Here is a 21,804-nt window from a genome sequence, read left to right on the forward strand (position 1 = left end):
TTGAGGTAAAAATTTGGAGGATATTTTGAATTTTTTCCTATTGGGCGTTGGATCGAAATGGTAGTAAGATAATCTGAAAGTTAGCTTAGTCCTGTGATTATTAATACTAGTAGGAGATGGGATATAATAATGAGTCATATCATATGAAGGATTATTGGCCCCAATTAGTCCCAACCAAATCCCTTTTGGCCCCAATTAGTCCCGACTATAACCAAACCAAATCCCACCCTGCTTGTTTGTTTAATGTTTACCCATGGGATCAGGGGACAATCCCTTGCAAAGTGGTTCCAATGTATTTTCTCCTAATCCAATCTCATCCTCAATCCTCCCAAACAAACAAGCATGTATGCAAATGTGATACTCTTAGCCAATGACAAAATATTTAAAAAATAAATTCTAACAAAAATTCAAAACAGAAGTACTGGAAAAATAAAAACAAATTAACCCCGAATGAATGTGTAGCAAAGGAGGGTTTGGAACAAAATAAGTTCCCTTTAATCATGGTAAAAATCACGAAGATCCCATCATCTATTTACTGAAATCACTTGTAATCCCTTATCTGTCTACCCCTTTTTCCTACCTGCCTTAAAACATTTGCCTTTGTCAGTTACATCCTTTATGTTAGGAATCCATAGCGGAGTAAGATTTTAGCAATTGTGGCATCCAGCAGGCGTAGTAGAGGCACTAAACCAAGTAGCGATATGTACACTATGAACAAAAACCTGAAACAACATTAAACGTTGCAGCAGCTATTAACTGAAAAAACTCTATTCCTTTTCTTCCATACAATTTGGGAAGAGAAAGTTTAAAACACGAAATAGAAATTCTGGCTCACTCACATCCATTCAGAATTTCACATGACCTATGAGACTTTCTTTCCCTCGAGTCAACTTCATTAGTCCAAAGACATAGCACAAGGTATGCAGTGTGCTTTAAGAATATACGGAGTTCTTGCTCTGGCAATATTCGTCCGCAGTACCAAAATCTGTACCAACATGACAAAGAATCTATTAATCGGAGGATTTCTGAATATGAACATTCGCGCGTGATAATAAAATAAAATTGTAAGAAGAATGATGCCGGAAATACCCTCCTGTTTTCTTGACCTACCAGAAGAATACAATAACTTCCGGGAGAGGGGGAGGGGGGGGGGGGGGGAGGGGAGAGACTTGCAAAAAACCCCAAAAAAAAAAAAATGGAGAGGGACTCACATTGTTGTTTTCAAGAGTGAATTTCAAGAATTCCTCATCACAACTGTCTACCATACTAACCAAGCTCTTTAACCCCTTAACAGGTTTATCATTAAAAGTCACAATAACCTACATCACAATAAGCAAACAAATAAGGAGTTATTGTAAGCAAATTACCCAGTGAGGTCTATTTTATTTATACCTTATAACGTTATGAGTGTAACATATTGAACAGACCTGATTTTGCACTGAGTCCACCCCGTCGTACCCAATTGTAATGTCAGCTTTAAGCACCTGACCAACATATTCGAAGGGAAATAAACAGAGACCAACATATTCATGCTCGCATAATCAAAAAGTTAATTCACTCCAAAACCGTAGAAACAATTTACGATTTGAAAATATTCTAGCACCTATGTACCACAAAGACTACCACAACAGAGAAATGTCATGAAATGGAAGGAAAAACATTGGGAAATTCCTTTATCACAAGGTCACCTGACAAAGCACAACACGCTCTTCGTAAAATGCCTGGGAGAAAACCTTGTCTTCATCTGGAATTTTATATCCGTCATACCTTCCATCCTAGGATTAGGAATTTGATAATAAATGAAATGAAAACACGAGGGTTAGGTGGATAACACAGATAATACTTACCAATATACATTGTTATCATAACGAATAAAGACCTAACCTATCTAAGTGAATTTACTCACCACAGCTAGCAAATATGGGATGGAAAGAGTTGTGAAAACAAATCCTCCGATAATGTAATACCGAGGAGGCATCCCAGTAACGTTGGCTGGAACAAATTGTTTGTGTGTTGGGAGTTGAGTGGTCAATTCATGTATCTTTGAATCACGGAGAACTCTAATAAGTAATAACAATCTTATCGCCTTTGTATTTTTGAGCAATAAGGTAACTGAACTCTATTCGTTGCCCTTCTTGAAATGGAACTGGAATTAATTGCAACATAGAGCATAAATTCAAGGAACAACATTTACTTGATCATAGAAAACTGAGAAAAATAATGGGACATTTCAAGCTACTGCAAATTATGTAATAGAATTTACTTTCTCGCTCATACAGTAAATGAAGAGACGACAGAAGAAGAAAGTTGGCTTGAGGAATAGAACTTGCATGAAAAAAGAGGACAAACAAAAAAGATTTACCTGTTCCATCGTTGTTAATGCTAATCCCATCAATGCTGAGAATAATATCGTATGGTTTCAGAATCTCAAATTCTGGGTAGTTGGGCATAACTTCTGTTATAAGAACACCTTGTTGATAATGTCCCATCTTCATGAACAATTGGAAACTAGAACTTTCCATCTTCTGCCACTTGATGCCGAGTATTGGGAGTCCTGTTGTTTCAATATATGTAGCATATGGTTAGATTCTTAGTTATTTACGGATCCCGACCACATGATCTAAGGGAGACGAAAGTAGAAAATCACAAAAATTATTCCTCTTTAACAGAGAAAATCATAAAAAGTCAAAAGACAAATACATAAGAATACTAGAGTTGCATGGTTCACCTAGCATGTCAACGAAAACAGCTGTGGAAGCTGTTTCACTATGACAAAGAAGAATGCAAAACTAATTGGGGTTTCCCTTTAGCCACAATATAGACCTAGGATAACAGTTTTCTAAAAATACTATAAGTAACTTTGTTCATGGCTTAGAGCATCTTTACCAGATACCTTGAGATTTAGCATCAAAACTGTACTTTGCTAACATCCTTCAAAATTTAAAGGGTGAGTTTATGTTCCAACGAACCCTTCTCCATCCTATAGAGACTGTCATTTTTACTATTCACACATTTAAAAAAAAAAAAAAACCTACTCCCTCCATCCCAAAACAATAGTTCCCTACGAAAAGACGTGCAATTTTTGAATAAAGAAAAGAACTTTCGTGCATGATTTTTTGAGTTTCTTAGCACCAAATTAAAGATCCCGATAAAATCTTTAATTTGGTGAAAAGAAATTCAAAAAATATGAACGAAAGTACTTTAATTTGTTTATCTCTTTTCGTAGGGGACTATCAAAATGGGACGGAGGGGGTATATTATATTGTTTGTAAAGTTATTAATGACTTTAAAAACGTTGTTGAGTAAAACTAAGTGATAATAACAAATAAGATCTACATTGCATAAAAAAAAATTATGAAGTAAAAATATAGGCAATTTTATGAAAGGCATGAATAGTGAAAATGAACATTCTTTATGGGAAAGGATGGAGTGTAATATTTTACTCCCGCCATCCTACAAAAATTGTCCATTTTGACTATTCAAATCTCTTAGAAAAAAGTCCATATTTTGTTTTCCCTACTGTAATTGGGAATTCACTTGTTTTCCCTACTATAATTGGGAATTCACTTGTTTCCCCTACTGGTGAACTAATAGTAGTGACGTCACCTTCACACACATCTCTAACCACATATCGATTTTTGTCACTACCTTTCGTTCCAAAACCCATGGTATGATATCCTTTGGCACCCGATCATAGGCTTTTGTTAAGTCCATAAAAATCAGATGAAAATCCCTCTTCTTTTTCCTATATTTTTCTACCAACCTACTTAACAAATAAATTGCTTCCATGCTCGATCTCCCCGGCAAATACAAATTGCTTGTCTGACACCGTTGTCACCATTCTCAAGCGATGCTCAATAACTATTTCCCATAAGTCCATTGTATGGCTCACCAACTTAATGCCTCTATAGTTGTTGCAATGCCTCTATAGTTGTTACAACTTTGAATATCTCCTTAATTCTTAAATACAATCTTATTGAATAACTTTGTGAACCAAGACACCCCCATTGCAACTAGGCTTTTCTACACTTCAATAGAAATACCACCTAGCCCTAAGGCCTTACCCAGTCTCATCCTCTTCAAAGCATTGGCCACTTCAAGCTTTTGTATCCAATGATAGAACTCATATTCTAGACTCTCACCAGGGCCACCAAATTCCTCATCACCGAGGCCATCCAAGAGTTTCTTATTCAACAGCTTCTTGAAATACATCTTTTATTTATCCCTAATCTCCTCATCTTTCACCAACCACCTTGAATCATCACTTTTTATACACTTAACTTGAGAGAAGTCTCTAGTTTTTTTCCTCTCACCTTGGTGAGTTTATAAATGTTATTCTCTCCATCTTTACTATCTAATCTAGCATAAAAGTCATCATAAGCTCCTAGCTTAGCATCCCTAACGACTCTCTCAGCTTCCTTGTAGGCTTGTTTATAGCTCCTATAAGTATCCTCGTTCCAATCCTTTTGCCACTTTTTAAAGCATTCCTTCTTTGTTTTTACTATAGTTTGAACATTGTCATTCCACCACTAGGTTTCTCTAGATATAGGAGGTTTCCCCTTTGACTCTCCAAGAACCTCTTTCGATACCCTTTTAATAGTGCCAACCATTGTATTCTACATTTTTTTTTTTTTTTGATAGCCAAGGAACAGCCCTACAGCCGAGCCACAATTGGACCCGACTGCGCAACCCAAACCTCAGGGGGGAACTAGCGCGACCACAAGGTACTCACCCGGTGGGGAATCGAACCCCTGACCAAAAGGAATACTCCCAAAATCAGTCATTCGCCCTTAACACTGGGGCAACTCCTGGGTGTGTATTGTATTCTACATATTATTACCATCATCAATCAAAGCCCACCCTCCTTGTTGAAACATCTACCCTTGAACATCTCTAGTTTCTCTCCTCTTAGAAACAACCATCTAGTTCGTAGGCTTTTAGCCTCCTTCCTTGTTCTATGTTGCCATTTCATGCCAATATTTAACACCATAAGTCTACGTTGTGACGCTAGACACTCTCCAGGAATAATCTTCCATCTTTACATAACAAGCATTCAATGCCTCTAACAAAAAAGTAGTCTATTTGACTTCTATTGGTCCCGCTTATAAAAGTAATTAGGTGTTGCCCTTGCTTCTTGAAGAAAGTGTTCACAAGTATAAAATCAAAAGCCACTACAAAATCCAAGAAACTTCTACCAGCTTCATTTTGGTTGCCAAACCCAAAACCACCATGGACTTTCTCATTCCATTGCCTATTAACTCCTACATGACTGTTGAAAAAAATAAACAATAAAATACGTTTGTTTATATATTGTTTTGGGCAACATGGTAAAATTGTACAAGTTTGGTATTTGAGGAGTGAGGGGTATTCTCTAAATTTGAAGAAAGACAAAGGAAATTTGAAGGATGACTTCATTATTTAGTTGATCACGTTTTAAAAAATATTTCATGCTTGATCCCTCAAATTTTCTGACATTTGATGTTTGAGTGATCTGCTGGAGATGCTCTTAGTACTATCAAGCCTTACACCCCATAATATAGAATTCTACTATTTAAAAAGAATAGCCAAAAACAAGGATTGCATAAATCAAAAGTAACTAAAATAGTAAGATTCGGTTACTCCCTCAGATTGAGAAATCCAAACACACCAGTGTATGCTCCATTCTTGTCAAAATCTTGAATGAAGTGCTTAATACTCTCTGCAGGCACAACACCAACTTTGTCATCTTGATGTTGGAGTATCATTCCCACACATTTGCCTCTTCCATTAAAAACGGGACCACCAACTTTCCCTAGGTTCCAAGGCACCTTTACCTGATAAAAGATAAAATAAACTGGACTTCTAATATGGTAAACAAAAAACAGACTGACTTAACATTGCAGCGCAGGGCGTAAAGGCAAGCAAGCACTATAGTCACTATGGGCTCCCACATTTTAACCAAAAAAATAGTGAGCCTATTTTAGCTCCAATTGGATTTAACTTGGCCACAATCTACTCATGGTTTCAAGCAAAAATAAGTTAACAACTTGGGGTATGAAGCCGGACGATCAAAGAAAAAGATAAACCCTTAGAAATCTACACTAAAAAAAGCCTAAAACCACATCTAGGGATTGTAATGGCATCCACATCAATATTGAAAAGAAATCAATTCTGTTTCATAAACTAAATCAAATGATATTAGAGACAAAGTCTCTTTTAGCTAAACAAAAATATGTTGACAGCTAAAACAAACAACAATATGGAGTAATTTGCTCGCAGACCAAAATAGGACCTTATGAGTCCACAGAAAAGAAACCCTAGAAATACACATGGGGGGGGGGGGGGGGGGGGGGGGTGTGTATGTGTGAGTCCTTTGAATAGCCTCCATCAAATCATAACAATACTTTACAGCCCCTTTGGATTGAGTTTATTTGGTGAGAAAAGAAAAGAAAGAATTAGAGTCTCTATCCAAATCACTCATTTGGATTGAATAATTTGGTGGGAAATGGAAAGAAAAGTACCAAAACAAATTTTTTTGAATGGCCCCTTCCCTTCTTTTTGGTGAGATTTGGAAAATGGTAAGTTTTGGTGAGAAAAGGCTCGCCTTTCTTATATCATTGTTTCTGACAATCCAAAGGGGTCCTTAAGGATGAGGACTAAACTAATAATCTTCCAAAACTTTCAATCTTCGATACGAGGTTGAGAATTCGATTCCCCCTTCCACCAAAGTTCAGTAACGGGGGATGAAAAACCAGTTGAAGTGATCATTTATTCAAAAATAAACAGCAATAATGGTGGTTTACCAAATATGGTAATTACAGTCTTTTTTGGAGTATGCCAAGAATATTCCCTCCCCCCTCTGGAAGAACTTTTTCCCCACAGAAGCATAGGAGATACTGTTTGTAATCGACGCATATGAACATGCTGCTCTTATGCAGTCGACAGGAATGAAAAAGGAGATTTTAATCATATTAAGGACCTTAAAAATAAAAGGACTCGATAAGATAATAAACAATACTAGGAAAGAAAAAATGATTGAGACTTTCTTGGGACTACCTCAAAAGCCGGAAGATTGGCCTCTGAAATCGCATAACGTTTCATGCCCACTCCTGAAACACATCCCTTAATCACAGATACATAGTCTGCCCCGTGTGGATAGCCAGTAACAGTTATCTTCTCTCCAGGTGCTGGCATGTCCCCAAACTCCAGTGGCTTAACTCCTTTCCAAAACTTGTCATCGTTCACTGTCAAAATTGCTGCATGCAACATCATTCCACGAAATATCATCAAAACTACCAAAGAACAGCAAGTTAACCAAATAGTATCACTCAAAAATTTGGTCAAAAGTCTATTACTAGAAAACTTCCTGAAATGAGTCTATCTTAATAAATTGCAATCCATATATCCCGCATTTTAAAGGTTCTCTAAGTACGCGTCCTATCTTCTTGAATTATTTTTCTATTGATGAAATATATCATAATGCAACACTGCTAGAGATCAGCAATCTCCAACATCACAAGACAGTTCACTTTGAACACAAGTTGCATCAAATTGGAAAATCAACTACATAAGATAGTCCAGTATATGATCACAAGTAAATAAGAAGAAGCCCTGTAATGAGACAGAAACCAACCATTTGAAAGCCCAAAAAGGGATATAATTTTTAAATAAGTGACCTTGAAAGGATCACCCATCTGACTTCCCCATACGGCCAATTGATTTATATAACCTTTTCCAATTCAAACTTTTATATGTAAGGTCAAACAAATACAAAATCAATGAGGAAAATCCCTTAAGACACTTGGGTCAACCTCTTATCAAGTATCAAGTTGGTAATGGGGAGAGTACCTTTTTATGGTTGGCCAATTGGCACCCACTTTGGCCTTTGTATGTTAGATTTGGAGAAAGGGTCGTGAATAATGTAAGCAGATCTCTAAGGGCCAGGGTTGACTCAATAATTGCACAAGGTGCTTGGAAATGGCCCAGATTAAGGAATCCTTTCATTCAGGCTATCATTGCTCAAACTCCTCCAAGTCTGAGACCAAATCCTGATGTGGAAGATTCTGTTCTTTGGTTGCCGCACCCAAGTGGTACTTTCACTGCAAAGTCCGCTTGGGAAGCCATAAGGGAGAGGCACCAAACCCAACCCAGGCACAAGATCATTTAGAGGGGACAACATGTGCCTAGATGGTCATTTTTCCTATGGCTGGCTGCTTTTCAAAGACTTAGTACTAACAACAAAGGATAGGTTGAAGAGTTGGGATGTGCAACTTGATTGTGTTTGTTGTCAATGCAGTTCTGCAGAAGAATGACATCGGCAACATCTTTTTTGAATGCTCCTATTCTGCAGTTGTTTGGAGGCTTTGGTGATCAAGAACAGGGTGCAGTGGATGCCTAGCAAGTTGGGGGAGGTGCTTGATTGGTTCTGCACTAATGTGACTGGACAAGCTTTCAGATGCACTGGTCTTAAATGTACTTTGGCTGCTACTGTGTATGGTTTGTAGCAGGAGAGAAATAGTCAAATTTTAAGGGAGTAACAGGCATGACCAGGTGGCTGCAGGGAGAGTAACTGGCACAAGGGACTTTCTTAGCTCAAGGAGAAATGTGAAACACTCTTTACACAATAAAGCCCTCTGTGAGAATTGGGGGTGTCTGAAAGGTATAGATAGGATTTTGCAATTTGTTGCTGTATCATTTTCCTGTTGTATTGTTGTTTCTTGTAAGGGGTTTTCATCACTGAACCTTGTTTCCTTGGTTGAGCTTAATAATATCTTGCACTTATCAAAAATAATAAAAAATTTATGTCCATAAGGAAACTAGAAAATCCACCAAGGTCTAAAAATCCCCAGTTGCTTTTATTCCAAAATGGTGGAGAATTCATGGAAATGAAAGTCTCTTTTACTTAGTTTGGACTTCTCTTCTTAAATTCTTAGGAGGACTAACTGTAACAGAGTATTTAATTGATGACTTTCGGCTAAAAGGGTAATTTTCAAAAAAATCCCTCCATCTACCACGAAAAATCAACAACCCCCTCCATCTACCAATTGAAACAAGGACCCTCCTCCATCTTTTTCACTTTGCAATGTCCCACATTTTAACAGATTTGGTTAATGGAAAACGTAAAAGGTGCATATTACCCTCATTAACCCTAAAAGGTCATAAAAGGTCCAAAAATCCTTGGGCGGGAAAACTCCCCCCTCTGGCCTCTGCCATTTTTGCAGCTCCCACACCCCTCTTGACTCTTGTCAGCCAGCCATGTGCCTCCATTATATTACTTCCTCTCCAATTCACCTCCACTCTCCTAATACAACCCCCTCTTCAATCCGAAAATTTCTACACACCAACACCCCCACCCCCACTGAAAAATCAGTGGGAAAGAAAGAAAAAGGAGAGAAGCTCCAAGGTCCTCCAATGGAGTTTTAGAGAGAGTGAAAACGGGTTTCTCACCTACACTACCTCACCATCCGAATTGAAGCTTCCAACCTTCTAGCACGACCTTGAGCATCTCATAACCGTTCCCCACTCACCCCGAGCCATCCCCGAAGTCTCCCGTTCCGGTCGTCTTCTCCGATTGCCGAAAATTTACCTAAACCGTTCACCGTAATTTCTGATTGAATTCAAGGTAGAATAATCCTTATCCTACCATTCCCGAAGTATATTTAGTCCCTAGCATGTTGTTTAATGTTTAGAATAGTAAAAAATCAAACCCCATGCATCAAGAACCAAACTACCGTAGCTAACCCCTGTTTTTCGGTTTTGGTCGTGACTGGACATGAAAACAGTTGCATGTAGAGTGTTTTATTATAGTTTAGTTGCATGTAGAGTGCTTTTTCGGTTTTGGACTTATGCATCAAAATCCATCCAACCAAACCCATACTCTATTTTCGGTTTACCTGGTTCGGACCGGAGTTGGCGTGGCCCAGACGAGTGTGTTTGGAAATGAAACAGATTGCAATAGAAGACGTGGGGGAGGGGGAGAGACGTGGAGGAAGAAGATGGGGAGGAAGAAGACTGTGATATGTAGATATATGAGAATAGATATATTTCATTTGCCCAAAAAAGAATAATGGGGGAGAGGGGCATTTAAGGGAGTTAAAATGTGAAATATTCTTTTCCCGTTAATTTTGTTAACAGAATTGTTAAAATGTGGGACATTGCAAATTGAAAAAAGATGGAGGAGGGTCCTTGTTTCAATTGGTAGATGGAGCAGGGTCCTTGTTTCAATTGGTAGATGGAGGAGGGTCGTTGTTTCAATTGGTAGATGGAGGGGGGTCCTTGATTTTTGATTTTTGGTGGTAGATGGAGGGGGGTTTTTGAAAATTACCCCGGCTAAAATCCCCTAGTTCAAATAACAAATCCACTATTGTGAAAGATGTCTATAGGTCTTACAGGCCTCTTTTACGCTAAAATACTCATACTAAAGAGTAACTGCTCTCTTGATCTTTCACAAACAAGTTGAACAAATTACACCCCAAGGCACCCAAAAATTTAAATCCTCACATCAGCCTAAACCTCAAGATTAAAGTAACCTACAATATGAAAAATGGTAAAACAGAGTTGTCATGCAATACTCTTCATACCGTCATTGCTAATATTATTATAATCATATTATACAACATCAATTTCACTTGCAATGTGAGGGCATTTCTAACTCAACTTGTTTCTTCATACCCAAAAAAAAAAAAAAAATTCAAATAAAATTAGACCTTGCTTTATATCTAGGACCTAGGTATACCTCGACACCCACAACTTGTTGCTAAGTTGCTTTTTCTTTCACTCAAACTTTTCAAGGACGAGATCAACAAATTAGATACAAAAGAACAAAACTTTTTGTTGGATGGGAAGAATGATTTTTGCTTTTATTAGCGAGGTTTGTGGTAATATTGCCTTGACTCCAACAGGAGGTACACCATATGTCCTCAATTTTGTCCGATCTTCTATTTCTACAGGTCCCATAATACATTTTCATGTTGTTGACAAATCAAAGAGAAGCTTCTGAAAGAGTTATTTTTTCCCTTTAATCTTTAGAAGCCAAGCAATAGCTCCCCACCATAAATCAAAAGGACACAATTTGGCAATTTGGACTATTACAATATAACGATGGTGTCTTCCTAAGTAATTGGATTTCCAGAATCCAATTTTAGTATTCTACTTTTCGAGCTATTCAATTTTGGTCCTACTACCTTGAGTTTTTCAATAGAATTCCTCGTTGCATTTCTTCTGTGGAGGAAAACATTGCTTAGCTACACACGAACTGAAACTTTTTTGCTGAAATTTGACATTTTCTAGGCTTCTAATGCAAAATTTTGCCACAGATAAAGGGTTTTCACTTAGTAATATCCTGATGATATACTAATTTGTCAGTAAACTTAGTTCAACAAAGTCATGTTTTCATATCTCACACAGATGTTGTAGTAACTGGATTTGAGGTTATTGTGTGAAAAATGAATCTGGGTAAAATATCCCGGGCAGCGAGCTGCCCAAGAAGCAAGCTACTACATCGAGCAGCTGGAGCAGTAGGATAGAAGATTTATTTTGGGTCAAATTCTAGTTAATCAATACCACAATAGAACACCCCATTATAAGATTCCCTCAAATCATAAGCAATGTGTTATGTGCATAAGCAATCATATGTGCGGTTGTTACTGTTAGAAACCCTATCTTCAAGTTACCTTGCATGACATTCTGATTTTCCGTTAGTTTACAAGGTATTAGCGATATATATAAAAAACAAAAGGAGAACAAATATCTGCCTAATATCATAGATTGTAACCAAATTAAATTTCATAAAAAGTACTATGCATGGAGATGGCAAAGTATTTTGTACCTAGATCAGTATCAAATGCCACAGAAAGCACTGTAGCAGTGTACCACACATCGCAGTTGCCTTTTTTAAGCTTCACTTCCTGGTGGAGATCAACAGCGCCAGCACTAGTGAGCACTTTTCTCCCACTGACAATAAAACCACTCCGGCAGCCCTCTTCTTGTTCCATTTTCCATGGGAAAGCGAAATTTGGTTCTACTCTACCACAAATTACCTTGACAATTGCGTCTACAAATGACTGACAAAAAATTAATATCATTAACATTTTTTCATTTTGTGGTATACATATTCCACACGCGTGATTACCTCAAAAGAGTAAACATTTACAGTATAATGTACCCAAACAAAAAGCTTCCAATGAAACAGAAACAGCAAAAAATAGTGATCTCCCTTGACAACTTTACTTTATGTGAAACTTTTATCATACTTCTTTTTTTTTTGGTCAAACAGAAACGATAGCTTTTATCGTACTTCAGTTGGTACTTTTCTTTTGATTTTCTTTCCATTAAGTTTTCTATGTTTAACTTTTTAAGAACTTAAACTGTGAGTATCAGACATCATGGAGATAACTATCACCAGCTAAGAAAAACACATGAAAAAAAGGGAAACACCAAGTTGAAGTTGTGCTCCCCTTAATATACTATAGAGTATATAGATATTGAGGAATATATGAAACATGTTTCTCCTAGCTTCTCTGTTTGGTTACGGGACAGCAACCATTGAGCGTAATGTGTAACCCCAAAGGGTATTTAACCCCGAGGGGTTGGCTTGGTCGTCTTGGCCTGGGACCTAGAGTTTGCTCCCATATAAGGTCTCAGGTTCAATTCTCCTCGCCAGCAGCAACTCTTGGGGCCACCCCACCCCATGCGTTAGGGTGTGAAGAGGCTGTGGGAGGAGTTGTAGGGATTAGTCTAACGTGCATGTTACGTGCGGGAAAAGGCTGTGGGAGGGTCTGTAGGATTAACACCCGCCTTAAAAAAAACCACCACCCCAAAGGGTATTTCAATTTTCTTTTTCTTGAGTAAATTCATAAAATGATTAGGAAAATAATCGCACTCAGAAGAGAAACCAAACAGACACCGTGCACTTGTCAAATTTCAAAATGCAAACGCAAATAGTAGACTTACAGTCATGGAAGCCTCTTCTTCCTCCTCCTCCTCATCATTCCCATGAGAGTCGCAGTCTTTAGCCCAATCTACAATTGTATGACCTAGCGAAGAAACCAAATCTCGGACAGAGCTCGACTTAGATAAAGTTATCGGTGAAGATCGAGACAATGAGCACAAGACCATACGATTGGGGAATTTCGCGGCGGAAGGTTTGGGTTTGTTGGTATCATTAATAAATTCATCAATGATCGACAACTTGTTAGACTTGCAGAGGAAGGAGGGAATAATATCACTACTACTACTCTTGATGATCAGGGAAGAAGACATGGTTCCGACGCTCGGATGGAAACCTAGCGGCCCCAGCCCCCCATTTTTGTACTACTTTATTGAGTTTTGTTGGGGCATTCATTAGGAATTTGGGATGGGAGCTGCTCTGTTAAGCAACAACAATTTGGGCCCAAAATGTCAAGATCCCCCGTAGGTGAGTTGAGTTTTGTTCATCCTCCACTTAAGAGGGTGAATATTACCCTCCTTTCTATTGGTTGAAATGATGTGGACCCTACCTCAAAGTGATGTCATGCTTACCAAAAAGTGCATTGCATGGTAAGCATGACATCACTTTGTAGTGGGATCCATACTATAGTGGGATCCATACTATTTCAACCAATGAGAGAGAGGGTAATGTTCACCCTCTATTAAGGAGGGTGAACAAAATTGCACTCCCCGTAGGTGTATTTATTTCGGTTTGGTTCGGCCCGGTTACGATTCATAAGTATTTTTAGGTACTCAAGATCGAACAGAAATTAAAATTTCGAACTCTTCAATAAAACGAAACTGACCGGGACCAAACCTAGACCGACCGAACCTATATTTTTGGGTCCATTCTGTTTTCTTGGTTATATTTTCTAAAGGATCATTTAAAGGAGACAAGTAAGTTCGAAAGTATGTAACCAGTAATCTGGGCCCAAAGACAATGCAACTTGATCATGGGAAAAGAGACTAGCCTGTACACAAATAAATCACATATAATTAAATACAAGACATTTTTCCCTTCGACTCTCGAATAACTTCTTTCGATATTCTTCCAATACTGCTGGCCATTGAATTGAACAAACTATCACTATCGCCTTCCATTCTCCTTCGTACTTCTCGAAACATACTAGTCCTGAGCACCTCTAATTTCTCTCCTCTTAGTAACCACCAAGGACAGAGCCAGAATTTTATCCCTAGCATTGCGCGAAATGCTAAAGATTAGGAGATGCTGTTGGCAAACGGGGGTGTTTGGCAGCAGTGCTGAGCGCCCGATCTGACCATTCATCTCGGCACAAACGGCTCAAATCTAATCCGAGCGCAAAAATGGCCGGATTGGCCTCTTGACACCGTTGCTAAGCACCCCCGGTTGGCAATATCTCCGGATCCCTGAAATTTATACTAAAAAAATAAAAAGATACATTGCAAAAAGAATAGTCATCGACTATAGAAAAAATTAAAATAACATAATAAAAACTATAGAAAATGATGTTGGTCATTTGCATATGTAATACGAAAGAGACTAATTTAGTTTTGGAATAATATTTTGGGTCTCCGTTCTTCAAAAAAAATAGAGGATTTAGGACTACTATATAACAAAAAATAAGGAAAAAAATCTAGCAGTGACGAGTCTATATAAGTTGGCGATAAATTTTTTTTTTTACATACAATAATTGTATTTTCTAAAATTTTTGCCGTGACGGCCGCTCCTGCTAGACCCCGGGCTCCATCCTTGGACTAACCACCATATAGTATGTGGACTTCTAGATTCCTTTCTCATTTTAAGTTTCCCCTCAGACAAGTATCTATCTAACACCAAAAAAATTATGTTGTGCCACTTGGCACTCACCGGAGATGAATAAACATATATATATTCTCGGCAAAATGAACTTAAAGTCCACTGCCATTTCTGTTTAAGTATGGACATGGATATGAGAGGAAAAACCAGAAGAGATAAATTTTACAGGAGGGAAGTGCAATTCAATACTTGACCCAATAAAAATAAAATTGCAATTCAATAAACTACTTAGACCAAGGCCCCGTTCCACAAAAGGAAATGAGTACTTTTTTTTTGAATTGAAAGTGATTATTATGATAGAGTAACTTATCTCGTAAAGTGAGAATATGTACTTAAAAAATAAATCTTAGGAGAACGGTGCTCAAAGTGTTTTCTATTGTCTAATTCTTGTTTATAGTACCTCGTTTTACTTTTGATGTGGCAAAAATAAAAACAGAGAGAGAAGAGAGGAAGAATTACAGAAATTTATCAAAGAAAACAAAATGAAAATGTAAGGGAAAATAACGGTTCGTGATGTATTTTGATAATTAATACCCGTCAAGGACATACTGAGAACATTTGTTAATGCTGAAAATGTCATTAGCGAGTATTAATTATCAAACACGTCCTTGGTCATTATTTTCCCAAAATGTAATAACTGGATCCACTCCGATCCTTTAGAATGGACTGCACCATATAGGCCGAAACCATTTTTAGATACAATAATTCTAAAACCAGTGTATTTGGGCGTGTAAAGTGAGGGTGGTTGTAGCATTGTTGTTTTAGAAACTTCTCGGTCCCATTTCAATAATAGCAACCATTGACTTGTTTCGACCTTCAATAACATGAGTCGCGCTAATCATATTTATATAAAATATCGTTTAGCACGTGGATGTAAAACATGTATTTTTAGAAAAACACGAAATTCAAAAACAAAGCGATACTAGATCGAAGCATAAATTTTCAGCATAAATATATTCTTCTTATAAATACATATCAAACTCAACATAATTTTTGACATGTCCAATATTCATCACATTGTCGTAGATCCTCAAAATAATGAGTTCTAAAAGAATCCCACAATAGGTCATACTGGACCGCATGTAGAGGATCCAGTCTCTTTAGAATAATGTCTGTTTTAAAAGCCAGCAAATTGTCCCGAAACGCAAATCCATCCAAGTGGCAGGAAATTTGTTGATTGAGACCCAGATGTACACCTGGTGTACACCAAATGTATATCAGATTATAAGAATTCATTTTAGAGTACCATACAAAAATTTGAATCCGTTTAATTTGTTTAAAACGTTTATTATTTTGAGGGTCTCTATGTAAAATCAGTTCATTCAAATGTCGATAAGTTCTTAACAAATTCATTCAATATTTTCCCTGTGATTTCAAGAACAAAAGTCGATCGGGCTTTTATGGAATCTTTTCGAAATTCGAATGAGCTAATTTGATAAACAAACTCTTAAAAGCATGTTTTTAAGTAAATTGAACGGTTCCGATTATTTGTATGAGATTTTGAAGTGAGTTTCACAGAACCTGGTATATATTTCGGTATACACCAAATCGTGTACCCATAATTTTTTTGGTTTATTATTTAATGACCCAGATGAATAGTACTAAATTCCAAACGGCCCCCCCAAACGGAATTCTCCTTTTTTTCCAAATCCCACACAATTCTTTGCTAAATTTAACAATAAAATCTGCAAATGATAATTTGATTATGCGCTTCTTTATGTGATTCCCAAGCTTCTCTCCCACGATTCAAGTCAACTTCCATCCACACAAACACAACAAAAATCAGAGTATTCCATAAACCCTTTATTGGGCCAACAAATAAGAAAAAGAGAAAGGGTTGAAAAAAAAAGAGAGGGAAAGAACATGGAGAAGTTATGTTGAAGGTTGGTTGGATTCTTAATTGATGAAAAGGGTTTTCTAATGAAGCTTTGATTAGAGAGAAATAATAGGAGATGGGTATTGCTTGGGTTGGCGTTTTGTGGATTCTTTACCTCTCTCGTCCCTGTCGTAACTGTAAAAGGTGAGGAACCTTCTTTTCTTTTCCAATTGAATTGATTGGTGTAATGCGTCTCCTTTCCCTATCAGTTTCTAGGGTTTACGTGTGTCATGTTTTTGTTTCGTTCATGAGTTTTCTGGGTTGTCTGGTGTAGTTTTGGGTTTTGGCTGGTGGAGGTGATATTTTTTTTGTAAATTTTGTTTCCTAATGTTTGAGGGTGGAATTCTGGTGAAAAATATTTATTCCTGAAATGGGTTTATGAATACTGATTGAGTTATCCATTTGTACCAATTGTTTGGAATTCCGACTGGCTACATCATTGTTGATGGGTTCCCAACTGCTTTTAATGTTTTTGTTTATTTTATGCGATCATTTCGTGTGGTTTTTGTCAAAGTTGCAGTGTGGTGTTCTTAGTCTATCACCACGTTGCTAGAGATTTTGGATTGCTATAGATTAAGTGGCACTTTTACAGTTTTATATAGATGGTACAAAATACAAATGCTGTAATATGTTGGGCTAGAGTTTTCCATTGACTTTGAGGGCTGACGTTGTCGGGCTATGTGTTGAGTAAGATCACTATTCACTAGAACTTTCCTTTTGGTAGTTTATATTTATATGATTCCAGTCCAGTGCCTGTCATATTTTGTCTTGTAAAGATCCGCATTCTGTTATTGTTGTTCATGAACATTGTTGTCATTTTACTTTTTGGTGGTTGACGCAAGGAGAGTGAGGTGAAGCAATATGAAGACTAAGAATTGGATCAAAGAGCAAAGGAGGGCTCGGGTAAAACGGAGGTTAGGAAAGATCATGAAGTGCCTCAGCTCGGGAGAGCAATTAATAGTTGATGAAATTGTTCCTTCGCCTGCGTCCCTTGCAACAAAAGATTATGCAGTTGGTGCGTATTCACCTCATGCTGGCGAAATTGACCAGAAGCCAGATATTGGCAATATTGAAGAAGCTGAGTCCTCTCTGCGGGAGAGTGGTTATTTGAATTACGAGGTTAGTTTTTTCATCTCATAAGTTCTCATGCGGTTTAGATTGGTTTACTTAATTAAAGGCTGAAACAATGTTTTTTCATCTTGTATAATGGGTTTTGCGTATTTGCAGGAAGCAAGAGCACTGCTGGGAAGATATGAATATCAAAAGGGAAACACAGAAGCGGCGTTGCATGTATTTGAAGGCATAGATATTGCTGCAGTGACTCCAAAGATGAGACTCACTCTTTCACGAAGAGTAGAACGTCCTAAGAGATTTTCACAAAGTGATGCTGCCCCACCGATGTCTATACATGCCGTTAGTTTACTCCTGGAAGCTGTTTATCTCAAAGCAAAGTCATTACAGGCTCTAGGGAGGTATAAAGGTACTCTCTTACCACTTGATGTTAGTTTTTCTTTTCTTTGTTAGTATATACACGCGTTGTTTTTAGTCCCTTTTTCCTTCATTCAGTGTTGTGCTTATGCAGTTTTCCAGTTTTGAATTCCTTCACCCAGTTTAAGGTTTGAAAGTCGTGTCCTCGAAGTTCCTGTGTAGTACCACCTTCCTTTCTTTAAATGGTTAGGTGGTACGCTAAACTAACTTGATTCTTAAAAGCTGCGGTAGGTCGTGTTTGTTACTTGGAGGCAAGCAACAACGTTTTATCTCAGCACATGTTGGTTGAAAATAAATACGTTGTGTCCTTTCGTTTTGTTATTGCACATCTTATGAGGACTAATTATGTTAGGATCATGTTTCCAAAACAATGAACCAAGAGCAAACTTGGGGTAGAAATTTGGCAAATTTCTCCCGACAGATAATTATTTGTATGTGTATATGGATATAGAGCTAGACCAATATGTATCTAAGCGCATACTTGTTGAAGCTAGTGTTTTGGCTAATATGTGTTTGGATTTATGTTTGCAGAAGCTGCTCAATCATGCAAAGTTATTCTGGACATTGTTGAATCTTCATTACCAGAGGGCTTGCCTGAAAACTTTGGTGCTGAATGTAAATTGCAGGAGACTCTAAACAAGGCGGTTGAGCTGCTTCCTGAATTATGGAAATTAGCTGATTCTCCTCATGAAGCAATCTTATCATACCGGCAGGCCCTTCTCTATCATTGGAACCTTGAAGAAGAAACCACAGCGAAGATTCAAAAAGAGTTTGCCATTTTTCTTTTGTACAGTGGAAGTGAAGCAAGCCCCCCAAACCTCCGTTCCCAAATGGACAGTTCATTTGTACCCAGAAATAACATAGAAGAAGCTATTATCCTTTTGATGATTCTAACAAGAAAAGTGTCCCTCAAAAGAATTGACTGGGACCCATCAGTTATGGATCACCTTTCATATGCTTTATCTGTCTCGGGGGAACTAAGGGCATTAGCTAATCAAGTGGAGGGATTGCTTCCCGGACTTATAGATAGGAAAGAAACTTATCTCACTCTAGCTAACTGTTATTACGGAGAGACTGAAGACTTAACTGCTTTGAATTTGCTGAGGAAATTGCTACATAATAAGGAGGATCCACATTGTATTCCGGGTTTACTAATGGCTTCAAAGATTTGTGGTGAAAACCCTGAGTACTCAGAAGAAGGGATAAATTTTGCCCAAAGAGCCCTTGAAGACTTGGTGGGAAGATGCGATGAGATGGTCGGTGTTGCTCATTGTTTATTAGGAATCTCACTCTCAGCCCATTCGAGATTTGTTATTGTTGATGATGAGAAGGTCAAGAGACAATCAGAGGCACTTCAATCCCTAGAAAATGCTGGGAAAATGACGAGAATGAGGGACCCCAACATCGTTTACCATCTTAGCCTAGAAAATGCCGTGCAGAGGAAATTGGATGCTGCACTTCATTATGCTAAGTGCTTACTGAAATTGGAAGGTGGGTCGAATCTAAAAGGATGGATACTGTTGGCTAGGGTTTTTTCTGCCCAAAAACGGTTTTTGGACGCCGAAAATATTGTAGATGCTGCTCTAGATCAGACTGGGAAATGGGATCAGGGCGAATTGTTGAGACTTAAAGCTAAAATCCAAATTGCTCAGGGCCAGTTAAAGAATGCCATTGAAACTTATGCTCAGATTCTTGCTGTTCTTCAAGTCCAGAATAAAAGCTTTGGATCTGGGAAGAAGCATTTGAAGGTATATCAATTGGGAGGTTTTCGCTTCATTTTCTGAGTTACAGTTAGTTCTACTATGAAATTGCTCAATTATTTTTTACATTATCAAGGTTTTGTTTTTTTCCAAATGGAATTTCTAGCATTTAAAACACTTTGTCTGCAATTTCAGCTCTAGTGAACTAGACTGACTGAAATTTATCTTGGTGAGTTATGATGTGGGAAGATCTTGCAATCATGAGAAGATAAGGCTTCTATATCGTATAACTCGCTCCATATGAGTATGTGGTCTACTTTTTGTAGATCCAAAAGCAGCCTAGCAAAATATGTTCTCTCTTAGACCTATTACTCTCCATGAGAAACCAACAGGAAAGATATGAGCCCTTGCTTTTGAATTTGTCTCTGTTACTTTATCTCTCCAGAGCAGCCGTGCTGTTGTCAAGTGTGGGTGTCACCATCAATCTGTAGTATTGGTAGGATCGGTCTGGAGATAGCACACACCAACCTTTGGCTTAACTTTGCAAAGTAGATGCCCTCTGACTCGAATGCATTTCTTGCATTTAACCTCAGCTTTCATTATTCTGTAAGAAAATGGGCCGATGTGTGGAGCTACCACTGTCTCCAGAAAATGTAGATTTATATAGAAGCAATTGCATCATATAAGAGACAGGATTAGTATCGAAACATACGTGCACATCACAAAGGTGGTTTTATTTCCTAGAACCCAGCTGTTTCTTTATCAGTTTTTCCCATTAAAACGTTGTCTTTAATCTGGAAAGTTGTTTGGCCTGTTTACCCTTGCTTTTGTAAATTTTGACAGCACAATGGGAACCATGGTAGAACTTTGGAATTGGAAACGTGGCATGATCTGGCTTCTGTCTACATAAGCTTGTCGCAATGGGACGATGCTGAGATTTGTCTTTCCAAATCAGAGGCCATCAGTCATCACTCTGCTTCTAGATGGCATGTCCGCGGTACAAATGAACATACCTCTCCTCAGATAACATGTCACTTCCATCTGCAATTTTCGTTGGTGTGAGTTGTGATTATTTCATCCTATAATATTGCTTCCAACCACCCGCCCAAAAGAAGAAGGAACACGACGCCAGGAGATCATGTGCAGTTGAATTGCTGAATAAGAGAATTTACCAAAACATATTGGCTTGTTTATGACAGCATTGCAATTTGTTCTTCTTCTCTTTCTTAAATGAATTCTAATGCAAGAGGCGTCTAATGAGAAGAGTGTGGAATAATGATGATGATGCTCAAGTACGTTGATTGGCCGAGGGTACATCACACCAAGAGCTGTTTGAAGAGTAATCATAAAACTTTGTTCTAAGGGCTGCCCTTTTTTTTTTTTTTGGAGGAAACTAGGAAGCAAGGAAACTTCTCTTAAAATGTTGTGCTGGGTCGGAAACAGACAACACATGTTATAGGGATACATACATTGTGTGACTTGTGTCCTTGAATATCTTAGTAGTCTTAATTCGATTTAAAACTTCCTTTTCTTCTCTGTTTTGCAGGTTTGCTTCATCAAGCAAAGGGCCTCAACAAAGAAGCTCTTAAAGCCTTTAGGCAAGCTTTAGATGTTGAACCCACCCATGTTCCGAGTCTGGTCTCCATTGCAGTGGTTCTCAGAAATCTAGGAAGCCGCTCTCCGGCTGTTGTCAGAAGCTTTCTGACAGAAGCGATACGGCTTGACAGAATGAATGCTTCTGCTTGGTATAATCTGGGTCTGCTTTACAAAGACGAAGGTGTTGCATTGGCAGTGGAGGCTGCAGAGTGTTTTGAGGCTGCTGCAATTCTTGAAGAGACTTCTCCTCTTGAACCCTTAAGATGACTGGTTCAGTTCACCCATCAAGCTTGTACTTGAATTCCCTCTAATGTATTTTGATCACATATATATATTGGTTCAATGGAAAAGCAATGGAATAAAAGTTATAGCTGTTGTTGTCGACTTTGGTTTTCGAGCCTATG

At 38.0% G+C, this 21,804-nt stretch overlaps 3 protein-coding genes across 5 annotated transcripts; 1 reads left to right on the forward strand and 2 right to left on the reverse strand.

Moving 5' to 3' along the window:
- Positions 1–472: 472 nt before the first annotated feature.
- LOC131313632 (protease Do-like 9) lies at positions 473–2,041 on the reverse strand. Of its 2 annotated transcripts, XR_009196251.1 has the most exons (6): positions 1,907–2,041; positions 1,689–1,775; positions 1,428–1,484; positions 1,212–1,319; positions 840–985; positions 473–722 (listed from the first exon to the last, which is right to left on the reverse strand). XR_009196251.1 is itself a non-coding variant. In XM_058342047.1 (5 exons), exons 1-5 carry the CDS (start codon positions 1,976–1,978, stop codon positions 896–898), a joined length of 414 nt encoding a protein of 137 aa, XP_058198030.1. In that variant the 5' UTR covers positions 1,979–2,041; the 3' UTR covers positions 473–895. The 2 variants fall into 2 exon arrangements, 1 of the variants encoding a protein (XP_058198030.1); XM_058342047.1 differs by having other exon boundaries at positions 473–985.
- On the reverse strand, positions 2,002–13,371 carry LOC131313629 (protease Do-like 9). 2 transcript variants are annotated; one of them, XM_058342040.1, is made up of 6 exons: positions 12,931–13,371; positions 11,807–12,041; positions 7,036–7,235; positions 5,648–5,813; positions 2,363–2,554; positions 2,002–2,146 (listed from the first exon to the last, which is right to left on the reverse strand). In XM_058342040.1, exons 1-6 carry the CDS (start codon positions 13,237–13,239, stop codon positions 2,061–2,063), a joined length of 1,188 nt encoding a protein of 395 aa, XP_058198023.1. In that variant the 5' UTR covers positions 13,240–13,371; the 3' UTR covers positions 2,002–2,060. The 2 variants fall into 2 exon arrangements, with proteins under 2 accessions (XP_058198023.1, XP_058198024.1); XM_058342041.1 differs by having other exon boundaries at positions 11,807–12,031; positions 12,931–13,065.
- Positions 13,372–16,360: 2,989 nt separating this feature from the next.
- LOC131313419 (protein NPGR2) lies at positions 16,361–21,784 on the forward strand. The gene is made up of 6 exons (XM_058341710.1): positions 16,361–16,759; positions 17,454–17,735; positions 17,844–18,096; positions 18,636–19,852; positions 20,648–20,801; positions 21,351–21,784. Exons 2-6 carry the CDS (start codon positions 17,478–17,480, stop codon positions 21,665–21,667), a joined length of 2,199 nt encoding a protein of 732 aa, XP_058197693.1. The 5' UTR covers positions 16,361–16,759; positions 17,454–17,477; the 3' UTR covers positions 21,668–21,784.
- Positions 21,785–21,804: the final 20 nt, after the last annotated feature.

This window comes from Rhododendron vialii, chromosome 13a (assembly GCF_030253575.1).
Source record: "Rhododendron vialii isolate Sample 1 chromosome 13a, ASM3025357v1".
Classification (NCBI taxonomy): domain Eukaryota; kingdom Viridiplantae; phylum Streptophyta; class Magnoliopsida; order Ericales; family Ericaceae; genus Rhododendron; species Rhododendron vialii.